The sequence below is a fragment of the Pseudopipra pipra genome, chromosome Z (genome assembly GCF_036250125.1).
Source record: "Pseudopipra pipra isolate bDixPip1 chromosome Z, bDixPip1.hap1, whole genome shotgun sequence".
Classification (NCBI taxonomy): domain Eukaryota; kingdom Metazoa; phylum Chordata; class Aves; order Passeriformes; family Pipridae; genus Pseudopipra; species Pseudopipra pipra.
This window is the reverse complement of record NC_087581.1, coordinates 32,845,858-32,867,719: the sequence shown is the minus strand read 5'-3', so window position 1 is coordinate 32,867,719 and position 21,862 is coordinate 32,845,858. Positions and strand designations below refer to the sequence as shown.

The 21,862-nt window shown below is 42.4% G+C and overlaps 1 protein-coding gene and 1 long non-coding RNA gene across 2 annotated transcripts in view; one reads left to right on the top strand and one right to left on the bottom strand.

Moving 5' to 3' along the window:
• The first annotated feature begins 1,769 nt into the window (after positions 1 to 1,769).
• LOC135407023 (uncharacterized) lies at positions 1,770 to 20,654 on the top strand. The gene is made up of 2 exons (XR_010426644.1): positions 1,770 to 1,885; positions 19,061 to 20,654. It is a non-coding gene; the product is annotated as an uncharacterized LOC135407023 (long non-coding RNA).
• SH3GL2 (SH3 domain containing GRB2 like 2, endophilin A1) overlaps positions 16,500 to 21,862 on the bottom strand; it is a 91,770-nt gene continuing 86,407 nt past the window's right edge. Inside the window, exons 8-9 of the mRNA XM_064641700.1 lie at positions 20,352 to 20,482; positions 16,500 to 17,993 (exon numbers count right to left, since the gene is read on the bottom strand). Coding sequence (XP_064497770.1) covers positions 17,794 to 17,993; positions 20,352 to 20,482 — 331 coding nt within the window. The 3' untranslated portion in view covers positions 16,500 to 17,793. The remainder of the gene's footprint in view (positions 17,994 to 20,351; positions 20,483 to 21,862) is intronic.

Genomic DNA, 21,862 nt, shown 5'->3' with positions numbered 1-21,862 from the left:
TGCAAGGAATGTGCTGACACTGTCATGCCTGCAGCACAGCTTGTAAGCCTTTCCTACAACAGTAGTATGCTGGTGGAAGCAGAAGCCTGTATCCATGGAGCTCTATCCCTACTCTTATGTTCTTTACTTATCTTTCTATTCCAATGAGGACAAAAAAAAGACCTAGTTTCTTTTTGTCAGACTCTTTCGTTTTCTTTTTAACTCATTCTAAATGACAAAATGATATCGGTCAAAATGATAGCTAGGGATGGGAAAACTCTCAGGAAAATATGTCTCTCCATGCTGCTGGACAAAAACACATTTTACAAAGCACTGGCATTGATGATGACATGAGGCCATATCTGGGGTGGTGCCATGTGGGCACACATGAAAATGATTTGCCATCATTGCTACCGTCTGTACCTTTGGCATCCTAAGTCCTCTTGCCTTGTCCATACCAAGCCCCTAATGCCTCAGTTTATTATTTGCTCACTCCATGCACTGTCTCCTTTTGCACATGTGCATATGGTTACAATCTCATTTTGAGGATGATTTTAAGATTTCACATGAATAGTACTTGTTTCAGCATTTTTAGAGGTATTTTCAGCTTTGATGTTTACCAATATGAATAACCTATGGGACATCTCTGGAGAATACAACTTTACTCCTAAAAACACTTACTGTTCCTTATTCTCACACTTATATCTGGCAGTCAAGTTACAAATTAATTAAATTCTTAGACATTATTAGTTCCCACACCTCCTCTTACTCCTAATACATTTTTAGAGAAACAAAACAAAACACATTTGAAATTACCCTAAGTTTACAGTGAGCACTGAGACAACTCTTTCAAAACACATTTTGGAAAAAGTGGGTGTTAATCCCTTATGCCTCAAGGGCTCATGTATAAACCTGTGTCCTAGTTAGAACAGCTGGGACCAATTCATCACTGGATGGGTGTAACCCAAAACTGTGTATTCTATAGCCTTCCATGCCATTTCCCAGAAACTGTTATCAATAGACCATTTACACCCTCTGCCCAGAGCAGCCTGACTCCTCAGGCTATAAACTGGGTGTTAAGAGGCCTGCGAGATAAGAGGATGCTCCTCTCCTCACACCCTTTTATGGAATTCCCTGCTCTGAGGGAGGTACTGAGCATTCCTGCCTGAACTGGAGAATATATAAACTTGGAGTTTTGGAACCTTTTTTCCACTCGTGGAATCCAGAGGAAGACTGCAGATCACTGCTCTCAACCAGACTGAGACCACCACCCTCCACTGGACTGCAACCACCACTTTTGACCAGACTGCAACAGCACTCTCCCACCAGCAGGTTTTTCCCCTCTCCCTTTACTTTGGACTCGGGGGGGGGGGGGCAAGGAACACCACTCTGTTCATGCCCCAGGGTGCTGGGTTATACATTTGGGTTTTGTGGGTTAAAACCAATTGTTTGTCTGTATAATCGTACTTATTGTATTATTTTATTAAATTGTTATTCTGACTTATAATCTCTCTTTTGAGTTGAGTTCATTTCCCCTGCTGGTTAACTTTTAAACCAGCACAACCTGATATAATAAAAACTTGGTATAATAAAAAAATTTTGCTACTAGAAGGAACCTCAATTAATATACGTGAAATATTTAGGAAACTTCAGATGAAAGATGCTATGAACTGTCAAAATTTTTATATTCTAATATATTCCTTGAGACAGTTTGGCCCAAAGTAAGCAACTTTCCTTCTAGCTAGAGGTTGACAGATGTATTTTGTGATGACTTGTTTGTGTTGAATGAACAATTTCAGAAGTTATTCTAATTTTTCTTTTTTAATTTTAGGTTTTTCTGAAGGTTAGCATCTGGAATTCTATGATTATACTGGGGAAAGGGAAGAAAAAGGCTAAGTATAAGCATGTATGTGCCTGATTGAAATCATGAAGCTGAAATATAAAGCTTTGGGCTGGAAGGATCTGTAGCTAAGTGACAGCTAAAAATAACTTCATTCAGGACAGATGGGTGATGAGGGTGCTATTCAACTCTTTTACTGGACTTTTCAACCCTTAGGCATGTTTTATTAAGCCATTCTTAAAATCAATATAAAAAAAAATTGCCTACAACATGATAATATAACAGATGGGGGTTATATTAGATGGGGTTATATTAGGTGGGGTGAGCTTTAGAGATTTCTACAGCTTCCAGTTTTGTGTGCTTGGGGTTTTTTAAATTTTAATATTCAGGTTTGGAAGATATTGAAAAAGTTGATTTTCACAATTATCTTTGCACAATGGCTATTATCTATAGAAATCGCTATGTCTGTTAACAGTATCCTTTAAAACTTCTAATGTCAGAAAGAAAATGTATCTATTTAAAAGTTATTAACACTAAAATTAAATGGCAGGGTGCCCTCTACTGTCTCACAGTATTAGCACCAAACAGTAACAAAAATCAGGTATTTGTAGTGCATCAAGAACCATGGTCCAAAATCTAAGAGATCAACTGCTGTATTTAATTTGAAACATGCTGGACTCATTAAAAACAGGTTTAGATCTCTCGCACGTCTTGAAAAGGTGATGGTACCATGGTATGTAGCTTGAAGAAACAGTCTGGCTTCTCCAGTGAACAATATTCATAATGCAGCAATGTTATATATCATCAAAGGCTTTCCAAGGTATGAAAATAGGAACTAAGCATGTTCTGTTACATTTTCTACATCTCATCAGAGCCTACAAGTTCAGCAGAATTTGTGAAATTCCTGCTTCTGCATAGTCTTTCCCTCCTCTAATTCCCTATGACAAAAATGGGCTGCTGACCTAAGATCTAAGCTTAGAAAAAGCTTGATAGTTGCACACCATCAAGAAGAGTTTCACCTCAGCCAATAAATAAAAAGCTTCTTGTGCAAACTGGAAATACTTGCACAGAGGTGGTAGTAGCTGATTGCTGACCTTCAGCAAATGTCCCACATAAGGAGGAACATTTTAACACCTGTCTGTGCTTCCAGTTTCTACCAGGATTTTGATTATGATTATTATTATTGTTGTTGTTGTTGGGTTTTTTTGTTACCAGAACTACTATTATTATTAATTACCAGGAACAGTATTATTAGTTAGTAAGATTACTCCTGGTAATCTCTAGAAGTGTGCATACAGGCCTGATAAGTAGATCTCATACCTCTCTTTTTACTTTAATATCAGAGTAGCAGGAAGTGAGAGCTTTTCTTGGGTTACAGGGAATTTAAGAATTCCACAAAGTTACTTTAGACATAATGAAATGAAAAATATGTAAGATGGAGATTATTTATTACTTTTGCAGGCTGAGAATAAGAATAGAAATAGAACCAGTGATGCTTATTGCACTATTACTTGGCAGGCCTTTTGACACGAGGATGTGGAGAGCACACCACCAGTTGGCTTCACAGTCAAGTGAAGTGCTGAAGTTGTGACCTCCAGACACCTCTGAAATTGCAGTGCATTAATACCCCTGGTTGCCAAACAACATCCCAGTATTCAGTGGAAGATACCTTCAGCTTTATTCTGTTTTCAGTCTCTCAATTGAAGGTTAGAGTATTAATACACAGTAAATATTCTTAAGCTATCAAAATGGCTGGCCTTGAGTAAAAGCATAAATTTTGTTTTGGCTGGATGGATAACATAGTTGTACAAAGAAAACAACAGATTTTTTTCCTCAAGTCTCTGAGAAGTTTATGCACATTAATATATATCCTCAGCACTCTGTAAAATATGGATTTATTATCAGCCCTGTTGTACAGTTGGAGAATTAAAACTAAATGCACTATTCAGTTTCTGGCAACAGTGCCAGCATGGGAAATCAAATCTATGCTGAGTCCCATCCTACAACCTTAAACAGAGCAGGTATGATGTGACCTTAGTGATTTTGGGAAACAGAAGAGACTCTACTAGACTTCCAGGTCAAAGCAAATAGTAACTTCCTGAAGCTCCAAAGTGAAAGCAAGGAGCAGTTTCTGGGAGAAGGAATGCTGAGGACATGGTGAAATGATCTATAATGTCCCATGCCTCTGGAAGTATACCCATTTTTAACAGCTATCTCAGCTTTACACACAGCAGAGATAGCTATGGCAAATATGAGCACTGAAGAAATGAGGCTGCACACACCATGATTCAATTTTTGGGATTCTCCGTACAGCTCTCTCTCTGCATTCCCCTTTTATTAACCTCTTAGGGTAATAAACAGCACCTGGTGTTGCCATTCAGTTAACTAGAATTCCCAGGACTTTTTGCAAACTCCATGTATGCAAACTGACACACTCCTTCTCAGCTCTAAGGTCAAACACTCTCTTTTTATTCTAATTAACTGAATACAGGTGCTGCTGACTTAACTTGTTGCCGCAAATAGCAGCTTCTGGTCTTTTGTAATGGACGTTGTGAGTTAAGCTGTTTTCGTATTTTTATTTTCATTTGGTGTACCAGGCTTTTTATCCTCCTGCTCAGGAGTGCTAAAATGATGGCATAAGCATTCCAGCTGCCTTCTGTTTACTTTATATCTGTAATTCATTCTGCTCTTTGAAGACCATGCTTTAAAGGACTCGCCTACAGGACTTGGAGGAGCTGATCAGCTGCCTTAGCATTATCCTTCTGTCTGCCCCACTCATCACACAGGAACTGTGTACAACATTGGATCAGAAGGTCACTGTAGGATTGATGAAGCTGATGCATCTGCACTTTCCTTTGGACATCACCATGGATGTGTGCTGATGTCTACGTCTTACTGTATCTTTTCCTCATGGTTCAAATTTGCATTAAAGTAGCTGGAGCTGCTAACAAGCTACTATAGCCTACTGGAAAAGAGCTGTGAAAGGCCACCTTCTTTTCTCATGCTGAAGAAGTAAAGTATGCTTTTCTCTGTATCACTATTTGTTCTAGAAGCACCTCTGATTATATTTCACTTACAGGCTAAAATCAGAGAAATTCCAGGAATAAAAGTCCCTTCTCTAGAAGAATAGAAGATAAATAAAATTTGTCCCTTTTTCTTACTCTGCTGTTCCCTTATAGTTTAGGGAGTATTCATTTCCCAGCATCACCTGAAAATTCAGCATAAGAGAGGATAGTTCTAGTTGCAAAACTTCCTACTAGCTGTTTGAACTTCCTTTCTTCCTGTTCTAAAGTTGCCATGTTCATCATGCAACCCCATATATGGGCTGAAGCTTCAGACATATGATACTTCCTGCATTACTACCCAGGACCTTCTGGGTTTCTTCCTATTCTTGTGATCTCAGGAAGATCCAGGAAGATGGGGATATGAAATGTTTGACTGGGACTGCCCAGCTAATTAGTGCTTACAATTCTTGATTGACAGGTATTAAAGATCAAATTGTCCAGCAAATCTCAACATAAATTAAGAAAATATGATTGTATACTGCACTGGGTTCTGCTTGCAGTGGATTATCTAGCTCATCAATTGCATAGGGTTATAGATGAGTTTTGCCAGGGCTTCAGTCCTTCTGGGTAATATAGACAGAGGAACTTTACAAACAAAACCTGCAATGGCCACTGGGCTAAGTGGAACCTCAGTGGGCACTTCAAGAAAACAAACTTTAGACGTAGGTGCTCAGAATGTATGTTAAATGTTTGAAATCTAGCCAAGGTATTTGTGGAATTCTCCTTATGCAATCAACTCAGCGTCAATCATGCAAGCTGTGTATTGTCATGTCCACCATTAGATGTCTCGTACTAAGTACTTTATATTGAGTACCATTACAGGTGTAAGAGTCACACAGAATTGTAACTAGTTTCCTCTCCTTGATGCATGGAACAGCCAAGCTTTGGAGGCAGCTTCTACAGCAAGCACTGAAGGCCTGTGGATATCCAAGTATTCTGATGCACAGCATATACCAGTTAACTTTTACAGTGCTGTGACTTCACTGTTTTCAGCAGAAACCCAGGATGTTCTACCTGTCTTAAAAAAAAAATAAAAATTTGGGAAATCTGCAGCTCCAGCTGCGAACATGTTTGAAGGTTTGAAGGGGGTGAAACCAAGCTCTCCAGAGATGAGCCTAAGGGTGATAAGCCCGAGCTAGGAGTGTAGTCAGCAGCCCAGCTGAAGTGCATGTACACCAATGCACCCAGTATGGATAGCAAACAGGAGGAGCTGGAAGCCATTGTACAGCAGGAAAACTATGTAGTCACCATCATGAAAACATGATAGGATGACTCACATGACTCGAGTGATGCAATGGATGGCTACAAGCTCTTCAGAAGGGATAGGCGAAGTAGGAGAGGTGGAGGGGTAGTTCAGTATCTTAGGGAGTCTCTTGACTTTGTGGAACTTGAGGTTAGTGATGATAAAGTTAAGTGCCTGTGGGTAAGAATCAGGGGGAAGGCCGACAAGGACGACATCCTGGTCGGAGTCCGTTATAGACCACCCAACCAGGATGAAGACATGGATGAATTATAAGATCCTGGCCCTTGTGCTTGTAGGAGGCTTTAACCTGCCAAATGTCTGCTGGGAACTCAAAACAGTGGAAAAGAGGCAATCTAGGAGGTTCCTGGAGTGTATGGATGATAGCTTCTTGCCACAGCTGGTGAGTGAGCCTACCAGGGCTCGGGCCCCGCTAGACCTGCTGCTTACAAACACAGAAGGGCTTCTGGGAGATGTGGTGGTCAGAGGCTGTCTGGGCTTCAGTGACGATGAAATGATGAGGTTTTCAACACTCAGTGAAACATGAAGGGGCACCAACAAAACCTCTACCCTGGACTTCTGGAGGGCAGACTTTGGTCTATTCAGGATGCTGATTCGGAGAGTGCCTTGGGAAACAGCCCTGAAAAAACAAGGGGTCCGGTAAGGATGGACGCACTTCAAGAACAAAATCTTGAAGGCGCAGGAGCAAGCTATGTGCCAAAAGATGAGCCAGTGAGGAAGACAAATGGCCTGGATGGACAGGGAGCTTTTGCAGGAACTCAGGATAAAAAAGAGGGTGTATCATCTTTGGAAAGAGGGGCAGGCAACTCAGGAAGTATTTAAGGATGTCGCTAGGTTACGCAGAAAGAAAATTAGAAAGGTGAAACCTCAATTAGAACCCAAGCTGGACAATTCTGTAAAGGACAATAAAAAGTGTTTTTATAAATACATTAATAGCAAAAGGAGGGGCAAAGAACAATCTCCATCCTTTACTGGACACGAGGAGAAATATAGTCACCAAAGATGGGGAAAAGGGTGAGGTATTTAACACCTTCTTTGACTCAATTTTCAATAAGATAGGTTGTGCTCAGGACAAACTGGCCTCCTGAGCCAGTAGACAGGGATGGGGAGCAGAGTTGCCCACCTGTAATCCAGGAGGAAGCAGTTAGTGACCTACTGAGCCACTTGGACCAGACGGAATCCATCCTAGCGTGCTGAGGGAACAGTTGGAAGAGCTTGCCAAGCCACTCTCCATCATTTATTGGCAGTTCCGACTAACTGGGGAGGTCTAAGTTGACTAGAAGTTTGCCGTTGTGACACCCATCCATAAGAAGAGCTGGAAGGAGGATCCAGGAAACTACAGGCCTGTCAGCCTGATACTCAGTGCCCAGCAAGGTTATGGAACAGATCAGCTTGAGTGTGATCACACAGCACCTACAGGACAGCCAGGGGATCAGACCCAGCCAGCATGGATTTAGGAGGGGCAGGTCCTGCCTGACCAACCTGATTCCCTTTCATGACCAGGTGACCCGCCTGGTGGATGATGGGAAGGCTGTGGATGTGTCTACCTGGACTTCAGCAAAGCCTTTGACACCGTCTCCCTTAGCATATTCCTGGAAAAGCTGGCAGCCCAGATGCTGGCTGGCTTAAGAACTGGCTGGAAGGGCAGGCCCAGAGAATGGTGGTTAGCAGTGTTATGTCCAATTGGTAGCCAGTCACTAGTGTCCTCCGGGGATCAGTGTTGGGCCCAGTCCTATTTAATATCTTTAGTGATGATCTGGACAAGAGGATTGAGTTTACCATTAGCAAATTTGCAGATGACACCAAATTGGGGGGAGTGACAATTTGCTGGAAGGTAGGAAGGCTCTGCAGAGAGACCTGGACAGACTGAATTAATGGGCCAAGACCAACAGCATGAGGTTCAACAAGGCCAAGTGCTGGGTTCTGCACTTTGGCCACAACAACCCCAGACAGCACTGGGGTTGTCCTCAAGGTTGGGGAAAGAGTGGCCAGGCAGAAAAGGACCTGAGGGTACTGACTGACAGGAGCTGAATGTGAAGCCAGCAGTGTGCCCAGGTGGCCAAGAAGGCCAATGACATCCTGACCTGCATCAGGAATAGTGTGGCCAGCAGGACCAGGGAAGTGATTCTTCCCCTGTACTCAGCACCTAGAGTAGAGCTAACACAGGCCTATAGGAGGTCACTCTTGCAGCCCTGGTGTTGATGCTCGCTGCAGCAAGGAGATAAAATAGGAATAGCTATGGTATGCCAAACATGCCTATAGTCCAGGGATGTGCAGACCTGCAATGCCCAGGGACAGGGTCCCTATTTGAAGCCACATTCTCTCTCTGCATCTCTTCTCATGTGCCCAGCAAATTTCTTGCCATTCTGGTGTGGGAGGAGACAGACTGACAATGGGGATCATTAGAATCCCTAATAAAAAAGCTCTCAGTGATGTTTATTACAGCTGTTGCCTACTGAAGGATCTTGCTGCCTGTGTGAATGCTCTTAGCAAAGGAAATGCCACAGGTTTATGACTTCTGAGGGGCAGGAAAGTCTCATAGATAGCACTGCGCATGGTAGTTGGATAAATCACTGAATCCTCCAGTTTCAGTGACCCAAAGCAGCACCAGGGTGTTTCTGCAGGTACCAAGAAAGCAGATCTTGTCAGAGAGCCCATCCTGGAGTCTCACAGCTCGCAGATGGGCAGAGGCACAGGTGCTTGAGCCCCTTTATGTTTCCCTGCATTGTTAGTGCTTCCTTTCAATTCCAGGTTTCATAAAGGGTGAAGAAAAAGACACAAGCCCTGAGCAAGTGACTACAAGAAGCATGAGGCTGGCTGCCACTAACCCACCAAATGAGCTGCGGACCAGGAGAGGGCTCTTACTACAAGGACTTCAGCTTGTCCACTGTCTGCCCTAGAAGCACTTGAAAGGCAGATGTTCTCTGAGTCTCAGAGCTGTCAGACCTTTCAAAAACCAGCAGCTCTAGCAAGGCATGGCAGAAGTTGCTCTTTCTCTGATCTGCTCCCCTGTGCTGTATTTCCAAGGAAATACTATTAAATAGCTAAGAAATTATCTGTACACTACAGTGCACTGCACTGTTCCCATCTTCTGCAACACATTAGACCAAATGGCAAGGAAAGACAGCAAAGCCTTCTGGAAATTCCACCAAGTCTGCACTTGAACTACCAGAATGCTAAAAGCGTAAAAGCAGTAAAATAATTACAGAACATTCTAGGAATTCTGAGCTGAAGTCTAAGACAACCTACTGGTGCTTTATAGAAAATTAAACATGTCTATAGAATGTACTCGCTTTTACAGAGTGTTACCTAGGAATATGCCCAGATTCATTATTTCATTTGCCTATCTTAAAATCAGCCTACCCCCATGCTGGGAAGAAGACCCATTTCCACACTGACCTACACAAACCCTAATCCCTGCCTTCATGAGATATGATCAGCTTAGGCTACATTCTGGAGCTATTACTCAGCATAGTGATGTCCATAAAGATTTGCAAGACCTAGAACTGTGAAACCAGAGAAGAAGTCCTCATAGTATTTTGAAGTCTTGTCCAGAAAAGCAGTATGACTATCTGCAAAGGGAGAGTTGTCTGTATAATCGCTAAGCCAAGATTCAAATACAATATTCCAGGTGTGACTACCATCTTTCTTTCTGGAGGGAAGAGGATATTTTAAAATAAGAAAAAACACCTTTTCAATCACTTCTTTATTTAAATGGAGAAGAGCGTAGGGAACTGTTGGGGTATTTTGCTATGTTTTTCACAAAGATCCATTTTGCAATAAAAAAGGAAGTTTAAGAAGGTAAAAGCTTCATGAAACCTTAGGGTTCAACAGAAAAAAGAATTCAACATCAGAACTAAAATATTTATCTATATTTGGCAGCTGATAGCTCAGCACTGGTAGACTTCCTAATTTCCACTGTGAGGAGAAGTTCTACAGCCAGGTTTGGTAATTAGGTACCCATGGCACATTTTTGAAATAGTTCTGAAAACATACACCTTAGGCGGCAGGATGACTGAAGTTGTAAGTCTCCCAGTGAAAAAAGAATGCTGTATCCATCAACAACATGTCTTATGTGATTCTAGAATGAAAGAGTCACAGGACTCCTCAGACAAAGCTTTGAACTACCTGATATGCAAAACCAAACAGCCTCCTGCTTTTTAGATCATCCTCTTCATCCTAGCACTGAAGCTTTAGATACAAACTTTTCTCAGCCCTGGTAATCTCTCCCTTGGCCAAGTCAGATTTTGATCTCACCACCTGAGGAATAAAGTGTTCTTTAGGGATTAGCTGCGCGAGACAGAGAACACAACAATATGGAAGTGCCAAGAATTGTGCAACATGTCAAGACAAGGCCCATGTTATCATGTAATGGCATGTAACAGATTTTTTGACTATTCTGTGCATTCATTCTGGCCCCATTTGTTGAAATACAGTACATTTCCCTAGATCTCAAAAACAGGGCCCCTCAACAGGGTGGGGCAGCACTGCATGCCAACTGCCCTTCTGCTCTAAATCATGCAAAATTATCTTTAAGGTTGTTGTCCTATGTTTGCATGCCCTTCACAAATGCTATGTAATAATAATCTGATAAAACAGAGGTGTGCCAGGACACTATGTGTGACTGTTAGGCCTTAATGATTAGCATAGTTAATTACCTGTAACATAGTTCTTAACTGGTTCTCGCGCGGCCGCGGGGTCGCTCCCGCGGTTCTCGCGCGGCCACGGGGTCGCTCCCGCGGTTCTCGCGCGGGGCCGCCCCGGGGTCCCGCGCGGGGCCGCCCCGGGGTCCCGCGCGGGGCCGCACCCGGTCCCCTCCCCCCCCAGCGGGAAAGGAGAGAGGGAGCTTCGCCGGTGTGACCTTGTGCCCTCGTGAGAAAGGAGTGAGAGGAGAATTGAAGCCTCGGAATACACAGAGGTTTGCCGGTCTGGTTTGGGGAGGGGGGGGTAACAAGGAGGCTGTGGGGGTCCTCGGACTGGAGGGTGGTCAGGTAAGTAGTGCGTGGGAAGATATGAGGAAACACGGTGGGGGGAGGACAAGATCAGAGTGGATAATAGTTTCCTCTGGGGCTTGGAGATCTTGGTCGGGCTGGGGCCTAGAGAGGGCCTCGAGCCCTAGATGGGTACGGTGGCCAGAACAGTTTCGCTCGTTTGTTTGTCTTTGGTTCACCCGTGGCTACTGCCCAGGTTTGGTATGTCCTGGATTTATCTGTTACATCCTGTAAGTTTGGTCAGGACAAAGGGCTGATCCCGGGTGCTTCCCTGGGATTGAATATAGACAGATGGCAGAAAACTAGGTAGTGTAAGACTTGGCCTAATCGTTTTTAATAGTAAGAATGCAACCTGTATACCCCTATGTGGTTGCGAGCTACGCTGGCGATGGTACATGCCTTTGGTAGGGTCGCCCATGCCAGACAGGTCAAAACTATAGGGTCGGATACAATAAATCTGTGGGTAGGATGAGCTCATTAGCCTTCTGGCAGTCATCCTAGGAGAAGGACAACTCTAATCCCAAACCCGGGCAGATGGAGCTCGCTTAGCCCTGTAAGGCCATCCATCTAAGAGAAGGTCACTCTAATCAAACCTACATCCTGAGGACCTCACTGCCACCGTCCAAGCTCGCTCGGCCCTGGCAGATGAACCTCAGGACTAAAGGGTGGGTTCAGTTCCGCGCATACTGCATCTCACCTAAAAAATCCATTGCGCAGGCTTGAAGGCTTTACCCACATGCAAAAAGTCCTGTAGCGACGGGCGAGGGTCGAAACGGCAGGTGAAAGATGCACTGGGAGCCGCAGACTCAACCCTGCATGCAGGCGGTTCAGGATATTGGTCATTTGAGACTGACCGGAGATGACAGTCTCTTGAGGCAGCACCCTGAACGACCAAGCAGCCTTTCCAAGGACAGCACTGCTTGCTCCACTCGGAGAGGGGCCTAGAAAAGGTGGCCTAAACAAAGCTCATCTCCACTTTCACCCGGTTGGTTAACCGCAGACCAACGGGCATCTTCCTCCAATGTGGTCGCACAAAGAAAAGTCAAAGGCACGCACCTGCCTCCAAAGGTGTACCTAAATTAACTCTAGCATGTTGGAACATCAGAACCATGCTCGATTCTGCAGATAGCGGACGTCCTGAGCGTCGGTCTGCCCTAATTGCCCATGAGCTGGCTCGTCTCAACATCGACATTGCCGCTCTCAGTGAAGTTCGCCTTCATGAAGAAGGCAGCCTCAGAGAACATGGTGCCGGTTACACACTCTTTTGGTCAGGCAAGCCCAGAACCGAAAAACACCTCTCAGGAGTCGGCTTCATGATCAAAAACTCTATTGTTCCTAAACTCGAAAATCTGCCGACAGGTCACTCTGACCGCATTATCTCCCTACGCCTTCCACTAAACAACAAGCAACATGTTGTCATCTTTAGTATATACGCCCCAACTCTCCAAGCTGACCCTGCTGAAAAAGATAAATTTTACACTGACCTGCGCCTCCTTACCCAAAAGGTCCCTGCAGACGATAAGATCATTATCCTTGGTGATTTCAACGCCAGAGTAGGCAAGAATTTTGAAGCTTGGAAAGGTGTATTAGGCATGCATGGTGTTGGAAACTGCAATGATAATGGTCGACTTCTGCTAGAATTCTGTGCAGAGCAACAACTCACCATCACTAATACTATCTTTCAGCAGAAAGATAGTCTGAAGACAACCTGGATGCACCCCCGTTCTAAGCATTGGCACCTCATCGATTATGTCCTGGTGCGACGGAGAGATGTCCGCGATGTCCACCATACCCGCGTGATGCCCAGCGCAGAATGCCAAACAGACCATCGGCTGGTGCGCTGTAAACTCAATTTCAAGATCAAAATCAAACCAAAAAGGGGCAGCATCCCAAGGAGAAAACTCCAAGTTAACAATCTCCAATCAGCCACAGTAAGAGACAGTTTCCAGGCAAACCTTCAAACTAAGCTCGATAACATTCCCAAAAATTCTGCAGATTCCTCTCCTGAAACAATCTGGCATCATATTAAAAACAGCATCCTGCAATCCTCCAAAGAATCCTTAGGGTTCTCCCTCAAGAAGAACAAGGATTGGTTTGACGAAAACAACCAAGAAATCCAAGACTTGTTGAGGAAGAAGAGAACTGCCCACCAAGCACACCTTGCACTGCCATCCTGTCACGCAAGAAAAGCAGCCTTTCGTCTCGCATGCAGCAAGCTCCAACAGAAACTCCGTGACATCCAGAACAAATGGTGGATTGATCTAGCTGAAAAAACTCAATTATGCGCAGATACAGGTGATCACAAAGGCTTCTATGAGGCCTTGAAAACAGCATACGGGCCTACATACCAGGTACAAAGCCCTCTACTCAGCGCTGATGGTCAAACACTTCTGACAGATAAAACCTCCATTCTGAATCGATGGTCTGAACACTTTCAGACTCTTTTCAGTGCCAACCGCACAGTCCAAGACTCAGCAATTCAGTCCATCACACAACAACCAGTAAAGTATGAATTGGATACTGCCCCCACTTTAGGAGAAACCCTCAAGGCCATACAGCAGGTGAAAATTGGCAAGGCAGCTGGGATTGATGGAATTCCACCTGAAATCTGGAAACATGGGGGCCCTGCACTCCACACCAAATTCCATGAGTTCGTGGTGCGCTGTTGGGAACTCGGCGAACTACCATCTGACCTTCGTGATGCAGTCATCATCACCTTGTATAAGAAGAAAGGAATTAAATCTGACTGCTCAAACTATCGTGGTATTACTCTGCTCTCCATTGCTGGCAAAATGCTGGCAAGAATACTCTTGAACAGACTAATACCCACTATAGCAGAAGGTATCCTTCCTGAAAGTCAGTGTGGTTTCAGAGCCAACAGGAGCACCACAGACATGGTATTTGTCCTCAGACAACTGCAAGAGAAGTGTAGGGAACAGAACAAAGGTCTTTATGTAACCTTTGTCGACCTCACTAAGGCTTTTGACACTGTGAGCAGAAAAGGTCTGTGGCAGATTTTGGAACGTTTAGGTTGTCCCCCTAAATTCCTCAAAATGATCATCTCACTCCATGAGGATCAGCATGGCCAAGTCAGATATGGCAACACACTTTCTGAGCCCTTTTTAATTAAGAATGGTGTGAAACAAGGCTGCGTTCTCGCTCCTACCCTATTCACCGTCTTCTTTAGCATGATGCTCCAAAGGGCCACAGCAGACCTCAATGATCAGGACGGTATCTACATTCGATACCGTACTGATGGAAGTCTATTCAATCTAAGACGACTGAAGGCCCACACTAAGACCTTAAACCATCTTGTCCGGGAGCTGCTTTATGCTGATGACGCCGCCCTTGTTGCCCACACAGAAGCAGCTCTGCAGCGTTTAACATCCTGCTTTGCAGATGCTGCTGAGCTCTTTGGGCTGGAAGTCAGCTTAAAGAAGACAGAGGTCCTCCATCAGCCTGCACCTCAGGATGTCCCCCATCATCCCCACATCACCATTGGTCAATCAGAGCTCAAATCAGTCCAACAGTTTAATTACCTCGGTAGCCTCATCTCCTCAGACGGTAAGATTGACGGAGAGATAGACAACAGATTAGCAAAGGCATATAGTGCTTTTGGAAAACTCCATAAAAGAGTATGGCGTAATAAACACTTGAAGAAAAGCACCAAGATCAGTGTTTACAAAGCCATAGTGTTGTCTACTCTCTTATATGGATCTGAATCATGGGTCATCTACCGCCACCACCTGCGTCTCTTAGAACGCTTCCATCAACGCTGCCTCCGTACAATTCTAAACATCCACTGGTCAGACTATGTCACCAACACATCTGTTCTAGAGCAAGCAGCTATCACAAGTATTGAGGCCATGCTGATGAGAACACAGCTGCGTTGGGCAGGTCATGTCTCCAGGATGAAGGACCACCGCCTCCCTAAGATCTTGCTTTATGGTGAACTTGCCACTGGCTGCCGCATGAGAGGAGCCCCGAAGAAAAGATACAAGGACTCCCTGAAACAACATCTCAGCCTTGGCCATATTGATCACCATAACTGGTCTACTCTGGCCTCAAATCGGGAGGCCTGGAGACACACCATCTATAACGCAGCTGATGCCTTTGAGAAAGCACGCAGGATCACCCTCGAGGAAAAAAGGCAACGCAGAAAGAACCGTGTATTGCAGAATACACCATCTAAGGAGTCTTTCTGCTGTGCCTTTTGCAATCGGATATGTCTGTCACGGATTGGCCTCATAAGTCACCAGCGCGCCTGTAGCAAATGTGGATAGAGCCTTCCCAAATCTTCGTTCGCGAAGCCCAGCCATGATGATGATGAGTTCTTAACTATAGTATGCTACCATCAGTGGTGGCAGTCACTGACTGAAACTTACTTGGAGGCCAGTCCTCGGATTTAGTACAGAACTGTAACAAAAAGTTCCAGGAATTGTATCTGTATCTGTGGTTTTTTTAATAGTTTGGGCTGGAAGGGACCTTAAAAGGTCACTGAGACCAAGACTGCTGCAATGAGCAGGGACATCTTCAACTACACCAGGTTGCTTAGCGCCCTGTCCAGCCTGACACTGAACTGAGCCTTGAAGAGGTGCCATCTCTGACAGACTTTTCTTCCACTTTGTCAGTGTGTGTCAACATGCATGGGGACATGTACATAGTGCTGAGATAAGAGGAGGAGGAAAGTAAGAGTGAGAAACAGGGAACATCAAGGTTAAAGAAGGATGAGCTGGAGATGATCCATGACACATCAGCAGATATTCACACTGAGGCCTGTGCAGGGAACTATCACTGAAACAGTGGAGAACAATGAGGAGGAAGAAGCAGCAAAGAGATGTTATGGACTGACCATAAACCTCCAATTACTCATGCTCATGTCCTGCTGGTGGGGAGGAGTCAGAATTCAATTTGAGCTTGGGAACTGGGACAGGAAAGGTGATACTCCTTTTTTTTCTCACTATACAAAAATATTTTAATTGCTATCAATTAGTTTTCTTCACGTCAAGTCTGTTTTGCTTCTGACAGTGTCTCTGTTTTTATTTCAGTCCATAAATAAATTAGAAGTTAACATGTCTTCAAGCTTTACTAGGGAGTTTGTGAACACCAGTATTCTTTGATAAGAAATAACCTGTATCCGCAAGACTGCATGTTGGTCATTGGGACATTAATTTAATGTGCTCAGTGTTCAGTTTATCCTGTGTACAGGGGCCATTATAAGTGTGAGATCTGTGTGACTGAAGCAAAATTACGATGACAAAAAAAAAGGGCAGGAAATGACGAATAGGCCTTCTGAAAAAAAATTTTTGTTAGCTGAAGTTACCACAACAGATTTTAAAGCAACAAAGCAATAATCCACAACATTATTCAAGTTATTCTTTCAGCATTTATTTGAAATAACAATACTTTCCATGATATAGTTTATACATTAAGCAGTAGGGATTTGTCTTTATTTCACATCATCCAGTATAGAAGTGGCACATTCGAAGCAGCACATTAAACCTCTGATAGAGTCTGTACAGTTTAGATAAATAGAACTCTGGATAACTAAACTAACAGAACTTCTGCAACTGTTACCAAAAGAATGCCAAGAAGCTAGGCACGACACTGTACACACTAAGTGCAGGAAGGAGGAACACAAGAGAACCAACTAAACAGATGGGAAATGTTTCTGCATATACAGCCACTTGTCTTTAACTGCTCAACACAAAAAATAGCATGTTTTATTTTGTCCTCATTGAGGAGAGAGTATGCACAAATGATGTTCGAAGAACACATGGTAGACAGAAACAAAATGAAGTGATGGTCATGTTTGGTTGGTTACTGTATTCCTCAGTGAATGAGTTTACAAAGGATATCTGGTGCTTAAGCAGCAAGGTTTTCTGCCAAGACTTGACAAGAAACATTAAATAAATGCCAGTTTTATTCCCCATCTTGCCCATTTACTGGCATTTTGGTGAGCATGCTAAAAGTTCCTGAAGGGCAAATTCAGGTGGTTTGTGGTCCAACATTTTTACTACAGGAATCCCCATTTCATAGCATACAGTTTACCTCTGGATGGAAACAGGCCTTTTAATAATAATTAAGAATACAAAAATTAGCAGAGAGCAGCAGGACACACAGTGCAGTGGTTCACTTTCTGAGAAACCAGAGGGTCTACACATAAGCTCTCTCCGTGAAAACAGCCAGCCAGTTTGGTTGGAAGATACAGTTCTGGTTAGTCAATGTTAGACCTGCGTGAACTGTATCATTAGGAAGGGAAAGATGGAATGGCAAGAACTTTTCCTTCTTTTTATAGAGAACTAAGACTGAAAAGTAATACAGTAGTGATAGGCATTATCTTCCCAAGACCACCTTCACTTTCTGCTATTTCACTGAGTTACCTGTTTCACTTGCCATCATCTTCCCAGTTTCATCTCACTAATGGCTCTGGTTACTACCAGGCCAGCATGGTCAATAAACTAATCCACACTATGCTAGCTCAGAAGATACAACGCATCACCACCACATAGTATGACAACATGTAAACCAAAGACGCTCATTAGGAATTGATGACTCTAACCACTGCAGTTTGCACTTGTAAGGTGTAAGAAGCAGCATTCTGAAAGCAGTGGTACTGACACAACTATATGTGTCAGAGGTGGTGGATCAGCCATCCTAATTGGGTAATGGAACTAGAATATCAACATAATTGATGGGGAAGAAACCTGACTGGCCATGAAGCATTCCCTCATACCAGTTTTCATCAATCTGGTTAGTGAGGGTAATGATATCACCCTCTTTAAATCCCAGCTCCCCTTCATTTTCTGGTTCAAAGTCATACAGAGCTCGGCAGCACGGCTGATCCATGTGAGCACCTATGGAGAAGAAACACAAAAAAACAATGTGCTTAAAAATCTCAACATTTTACCACTATACCTATGACAGACTTTGCTGTTTCAAGTATCACTTATATGCTGATGACAGTTCTCTGATAATCTGCTAAACTTCATTAGAAGACAACCATCAGTTTTGGTAACCTTCAGTTACTCTATGTTCCAGCTAGTAAATGTCTGAGAATCCAAAAATAACTAAGCTACCATCAGGCCCACATCACAAAAGCCCTAATGTATTTTCAGCTTTACAGGCACAGAGACACTTTGTCTATTTACCTCAGGTAAGTAGTGTAAGGGGTACCTTAAAACAACAGTGAAGATATAACTGTGTCTTTGCCATTTTTTTGAAAACTTCACTGATACAGGTAATACCACTGCATATGCTCGAAATCCTCTGAATTTTAATATGACATTTCCAAAGACCTTTTCTCATAAAACACTTGATTGCAGGGCCAGCAGGATAGATTCAGAACAAATTTGAAATTGAGAGCTTTCTAATATGCTAGTTCATGAACATCTGACCATAAACTGTTTAAGATGGCTAATGGATATTATTATAAGTCATTAGTTAATGAGATATTCATACATTATACAAAATTAACAAATATCCTCCCTCCCCCTGAAGTCTCTATAGCCTCAAGCCTACCAAAAGCAAAATTGTTACTAGATAAAATATTTAGCATTTAGTAGCACTAAATTGTAAGAAATCATATCCCTACCTGACTTTCCACAGTAAAAGTTCATACACTTCCAGTGGTCTGAATGAAACAACACATGCCACTCCATCAAAATGACAGTTCTACTTTTCCATGTATACTGGCTTCAAGATGAATAACTTTCAGATTCAAATTTTTTGCATATTCATTTCAAACACTCACTCTGGCTAGAAGACCCATGCTTAAGCTATTTTATGACAAAAATATTTCATTTCTATAGATCTCAACAGAGCAAGTTTTTCAAATACCAGATTTAATTTATTAAATTCTGTAATAAAACCTTACTTCTTTTCTTTACATATCACTCACAGTATATTTTCGTTTCTTTGTCAGGAAGACTATTGTGCTGACACCAACAAGCTATACAACACGTATTTGGTATCCTCATTGCTACCAGCTGAAATTTAGAAGAATTAGCAAATAAACTCTTTAAATGAACCACCCCAAACATACATTCAAGAATTTTCAAAGAAGAAAGCATTTCTCTGAAACCAACAAGCACTTCAAAAAACAAATAAAAAAAAGCCCTATTGAAGAAAATGCTAAATACTGCTCTCTGAAGAGAAAAATATGAATGCTGAAGAGACATAGGAACATCAGTCTGCACTGCCTTAGCACAGACAAGTGTTCATGCGGCTACAAAAAAGAGCGAACAATAAAATCACTGGTGGAATGAAGAGAGCTTCAGCATGCAAGACTCAAGCCACACAAGGAATCTCTAGTGTATCCTTTTCCTTGATTGCATAGTGAGGAGATTGCTAGGTGTTCACAAGATTGTGTAAGATAATTTCTAGTTGCAGGTGGCAAATGGAGAGACTGTTACTGTCTATATCTGTGAGGACATCAAACATTCACATCTGGATGTGATGAAAAGGAAGGAAATCCTGATTAAATACCTAGTGAAAAAAATCCAGTCTTGCAAGGTGGAATATGCTACCAATTGTCACTGAGGTAAAGTGGAATAACTGACATGAGGGTCTGGACAGAGGACCACCCTCACCATAACATGGGATAACAGATCCTTACGGTATGAAACAAAAAATAAGGCTTTCTTAGTAGGTATGTATATATATATGAAATAATATATATATATGAAAAAACGGTTATTAAATATATTAATTATGCACGCTCATATAAATGCTTCATCTTGATTGTGCTGCTCCCTGCTGGACAAAAAAACCAGCTCAGATGGCTGAGCTTTTCTTTTCAGTGATTTTTACTTTCAGGCTCATTGTGTCGTAATACCTGGTTCTGAAAAGCAGGATAAGGTTATGGAGGTCTGGTGGGCTTCAGGTTTCTGCATCTTCATGTAAAACTTTCAGTTGTTATTCTGGTTTTCTAAATGGCTGTTTTGTAAACATCTGTATTACAAGGTAACCTTCTAGTACAAAGGACCTTTTCGACCCAAAGACACATTTAAAGCAGTGGACGGTCCGTTCCTGTTCTCCTGCCTGGAGATGTGAACACTTTACAAAGAAACAACAGTTCAAACAGCTCTCTCCTATGCTATCCCCATTTTCATCTTCCCTCACAACTAATCTCCAGAAGAAAGCATGCAACTTCTGCACTGATACAAAACTTCAAACACAGATGGGTTTTTTGCTCACATTGTTACTGCCATTACCTGATGGTTTGGGTGTGGTGGCATGGGATATTCCTCCATTGTGCTGTGCATTGTCACCAGTTGCGAAATCCAGGCTCATACGGGGTTTGGGCTGGTATTCTCGCCTGGGCTGAGATGATGCCTCTTTTATTCTACCAAAACATTAAATGTCAAGAGTTAGTATCTTGTTAGCAGATGAGACACACCAAACATCTTTATTTCCATGGCTGAAGTTCTCATCAACCAATCATCCACACTAAACAAGTTTTGTCATTTGGAGTAGTGTATTTTGTTTACAACAATAATTTAAATTACCAAAAAACAGCTGGTGTGAGGCTGCTAATTTTTCTTTCCTTCCAGAAACCTAGTATTTTGCCTGTCTTCCTTTTGTCTCACAATAACAAAGAGCTTCTATGGAGAAAAACTTGTTACATGATTGTCAATGCTTACAGAAGGGCTTTATAAACATCTCTGTCCCCATTTTAGCAAGAATTTTGCTTCTATCCCTGGCAAGCATTAACTATTCAGCTCGTTGGTGCCAACTCTTGTCATTTCGGGAGAAGACTGTGGGAATGTACTGACTTCAGTTGAAAGCTTGGTTAATTTGCAGTCTGGAATACCTGTTTCACAAAGGGACAAAACTCCAGTCTTCCTGACTTTCAAAAACTTTATATATCATTCATTTCAACTTATTCTTTTAATTGAGATATCTAGAATTTCTAGGAAAGGGTACATTTTAGATTTCCGTGTAAAATCCAGGCAATGGATGAACAGCTTATGCAGAACAACATATATTTCTAATACCACATATGGAAGAATACTTGAGTCAAGACCTCTAGATTTAAAAGACAAGTTGGTTTCTCTAACCTTTTCTAGATCTGCCCTAGACTTGCTGTTGATAGCACATTTTGATTTATCTATTGAAAAGACCTTACAGGTTTTGATCCTAATAACAATATTATTAGTATCACTCAGTCCCCAGAGACTGCTTTTCTTCTACATAGAAAAATAACCAAACTCATAACCATATTAAAAACACAAATAATTGAAGCTGTCAAAATAAACTTAAATAAAAAGTTTTTGCTGTGTTTCACTCATTAACAAAATTTACATTTTCAAGCCAGTAAAGCTTTGACGAAAAATATATTTAAACAAGTTCTGTTACACTTAATACTTCCATGAAACAAACACCATCTTTTTCTGCTTATGAACTGTAAGGTGACAGTTCCAGTGGCTTGCTAAAAACTACCCAAAAGCTCAGCATTGGCCATGTTTCTTAAGAAAAGAAACATCTCCATGGAAACCATTCCTTCTTCCCAGCCACTCTGTCATGATACTATATCGTGAAAACTGCATCCACCTTCTGCTTGGTGAAATGGGAAGTTTAAAAGTAATAACTTTCGCTGATCTTCCAGTTTTTATTAATTTTACTGCAAGTTTCCTAATGGTTGCCAAGATTCTAAAATCCCAGTTCCTGGAAACATGGTATTTAAAGGAAGTTTATATCTTCCATTAATGTTTAGAAGAAAAAT